At 35.6% G+C, this 3756-nt stretch overlaps 1 protein-coding gene across 1 annotated transcript; it reads right to left on the reverse strand.

Moving 5' to 3' along the window:
• Positions 1-2380: 2380 nt before the first annotated feature.
• MAPR2 (membrane-associated progesterone binding protein 2) lies at positions 2381-3076 on the reverse strand. Its single transcript, XM_088957122.1, has one exon. The coding sequence runs from the start codon at positions 2932-2934 to the stop codon at positions 2635-2637; it is 300 nt and encodes a 99-aa protein (XP_088813248.1). The 5' UTR covers positions 2935-3076; the 3' UTR covers positions 2381-2634.
• Positions 3077-3756: the final 680 nt, after the last annotated feature.

Below are 3756 nucleotides of genomic sequence, written 5' to 3' on the forward strand. Positions count from 1 at the left end.
TGGACCGACCAGTGACGAGATCCTATTCTCGGGCCCATAACAGAATGCTATACTGCAGGGCCTTAAACTGGATAGAGCAGCTAATTTCAATAACATATTTAGTGGGCACCTCAAAAAGTCATTATAGGGTGGCTGAAGAATGAGGAAGAAGGGGCTTGGAATTACAGATACGCAGAAGATAATGAATCATTTAGTTTCTGACTTAAATGTTAAGTTTCTTTGGTCTCCAAGGGATGCAATATACTGCAGGGCCTTAAACTGGATAGAGCAGCTAATTTCAATAACATATTTAGTGGGCAACTCAAAAAGTCATTATAGGGTGGCTGAAGAATGAGGAAGAAGGGGCTTGGAATTACAGATACGCAGAAGAGAATGAATCATTTAGTTTCTGACTTAAATGTTAGGTTTCTTTGGTCTCCAAGGGATGCAAACTCTATGACAAAATGGGCTGGCTAAGTTAGGGGTAAAAAGATAAGAATTGTTTTGGGCGATGATTATACAATGTGATGCAATACTGTTGGCTAGCTGAAGCTAGCTTCATCCTTGTATCTTGCTTTTTGTTTTTTAAATACATTTAATGAAGTTATCTGTTACTAAAAAACAAAATAACTGTGGCTAAGGCTGTGTTTGGCTGCAGTACAAATTTCATTTGAACTGGTGTAAATGCATGGGAGTGCAAATAGGCTGTGCAAATTCTTTTTTTTTTTTTAATCAATATAGGATGTGTAAATTCTGGTTTACTGTTGCTTCAGATTTGACTATCTTTTCTTTTTTGTGAAAAGTAAAATACTATGGTCCCACCTTATGTGCAAGAGAATAGAGGCAGGAGGGTTATTGAGCGACATAGGATGCTAGAAGATGTGGTCCCCACTTTATATGAGAGAGAATTGAGGTAGGAGGAAGGTGGTACAAATTTTGCATCAGTTTTTGATATGCAAAATTTACACTTCTAATGAATGCATGAGACAAAAAGTACAAATTTGTCATGTAAGATTGCAAATTATAGCTACAAACAAATAAATGAAAACTGGACAGGGTGCAAAATTTATATCTGGTTTACATTTTTTTTTTGATAAATATATATGGTTTACATTTTCAATGCAACCAAACACAACCTAAGGCTCAATTTGGGAAGACTGCAAATAAAAGGTTTAGAAATACCATATACAAGGCTTTGCACTGTACATATTTTCATTTGCACTCTTCACAAATTTTGGCTCCATTTGGAAGGAGTACAAATACAAATATGTAGAGTGCAAAACCTTTTATTCTGTATGTATTTACCGTACATAATTGTATTTGTACTCCTTCCAAACTGAGCCTGAATGAATAAATGCCTTAACCTGGCACTAACAGCCATCTCCATGAAAGAAAGATTGTGTCCATCTTCCGTGATACAAGAGAATGTCAGCAATTGGAACAATGATCTATGATTCTTAAATGAACTTAATATAACAGAAACAAAATTGTAATAAAGAAGGAGGAATACTTGGTCACTAAGCATGGATTAGTGATGATGCTGGGGACCTGATAACAAAAAAACCCCCCCGTGTAGTGGTTAATGGTTATGCAGTGCAATGAGACACTCAATGTAACATTCCTTCTTCCTACTTTGCTGATAAGAGGAAGCTATTGAATGGATGGACTGCTTTTTTCTTGAAAAAGATAGATTATGAGTCACATAAAATTAGAACTTGTCCAGAATTGTTTAGTCTAAATCATAAAAAATCAAGATGTAGCCCTACTGATTAGACAATTTGCTTTCCACTGTGATGACAAACCTAAATTTTAATCACAAAAACTAATAGTGAGAACATCACCATTTGTTTGGCCTACTGTAGATGACAGCCCGCAATCAGATGAGCCAAGAAAGCATTGCCCCAGGAAAAACAAAAACATTAAAAAAAAATTGAAATGGCTTCCAAAATAAGAACTTTGGTGGTAGCAGTCAAAGTAACCCTGGTTAATATAGGTTTTTCTACCTTTCCTTTCAAACCAAACACAACTAAAGAAGCTTCCTTGGCTCCTCAGAATTCATTTCTTTCCAATAAACATCCTAACAGTTCTTTGTGATTCTATGGAAGTGCTTCTCCACGCTTATGAATATCCCAAAATCTCACCATAACAAATTCAAAAGCCAAATTTTCTCTTGAGAAGAGAGACCTCTAGAAGTAATTGAGTTCTGACAAAACCCATCTTCCTTTTGGTTTATTCTACAGAAAATCTACTGTACCCTCTATAGTTTTCTCCTGAGAGCAAAATCTTGCGGTGTTTAAGGAGAATGGAAAACCCAACAAAAGTCACAGAAAGTAGAAACATAGCAAAATTAATGGAACCCATACCGCATTCAAAAGTCACAAAAAGTAGAAACAGGAAAAAATTAATAAAAAGCCATACGACCTTCATTTATTTGTTAATCTACAAAGTTTCATTCAAATTCAGTACCATTCTGATCCAAAATCTCACTACTCCATTATAGATATTAACCAGCATAGACCCACTTCACCAAACAAGGATAAACCCACAAACCAAGTAAGACCCAGAATATTAATTCGATCAGAATATCTATATATATATATATATATTAATTCGACCAAAGCATCTATATGTATCTGAAAGATAAAGAAAAGAGGTCTAGACAACGCGGCCAACAACAGGATACTTAGCTTCAAATTTCTTCTCCCAGTCTTTGAGAACGCCCATCTCTTTCTCAGACAGGCCGTCCAGAGAAGCACAGATGTCTTCTTCGTTCTTGCTCATCTTGGCCAAAGCTCGACTAGCATCTTTTCCGGCGAACATACAGTAGGACCCACCTGGACCGTAGAAGTTCTTGCCGGTGGAGACATCAAAAACCCTCCCCTTTATAGCCACATAAATAGGCTTGCTCGAATCAGAGCCACTGAATTGCTTCAGTTGCTGCTCTGTGAACTCCATTTTCAGAGTTGGACAAATTACAAGCAACGAAGAAAAACGAGAGATCGGCACTGCGCAGCAGAGTTAGGAGGGAGACAAGATTTATTCGATGTTTGCAAGGGAAATCTCGGACTTTACTCTCTTATTTGGTAATTGTGATTTGTGAGGCTCTCACTCGCCTACTAGAGAAAGAGAGAGAGGGTTAAAGGGCAAATATGGAAACTCACTTAACAGGGTTGGTGGAAGTGGTAGTTAATCAATCACGTGCTTCACAACTTATCAGTTAGGGCACAGGTGGTGGGATCAAGCTAAATTATAAACCCGGATTGATCCGGTCCTATATAGGTAGGTTAGTGTAGCACTGTTAGGCTTATTCGGGTCGTCGGGTGTAGGATCATGCTAGGGTTTCGGTTTTTCACTCAGGTTCGGGATCTGCTTCCCAACCCGCCAAGTCATGATAGCCCTACATGTTCTTATACGAATTTGTCGAGGGAAAGTAAAACAATAGAAACGGATAATTATTATAAGAGTAATGCAATATTGTTTAAAATAATTAATCATTATTTTACTAAATTTTTATAAAAATAATTTAATAATTTAGATTAATTATACAAATGATTTTTACCAAAAATAATAAATTATTGTTAATTACTTCACAAAATAATTATTTTTCCATATTACCTATTAGTGTTCAATTTTATTTATTTTACCTTATTAATGATTAAATGTTACAATTTTTTTTAAATATTAGTAATTATATAAAATTAGGTTATAGCCATAATTAAATTAATGTATAGACTAACCTTTTTAGAAATTCAGATTAGCTAAACGCAATGATTTTTT

The sequence above is a fragment of the Nelumbo lutea genome, chromosome 8 (assembly GCF_056320005.1).
Source record: "Nelumbo lutea isolate HS-2025 chromosome 8, American lotus-T2T, whole genome shotgun sequence".
In the NCBI taxonomy this organism is placed as follows: Eukaryota; Viridiplantae; Streptophyta; class Magnoliopsida; order Proteales; family Nelumbonaceae; genus Nelumbo; species Nelumbo lutea.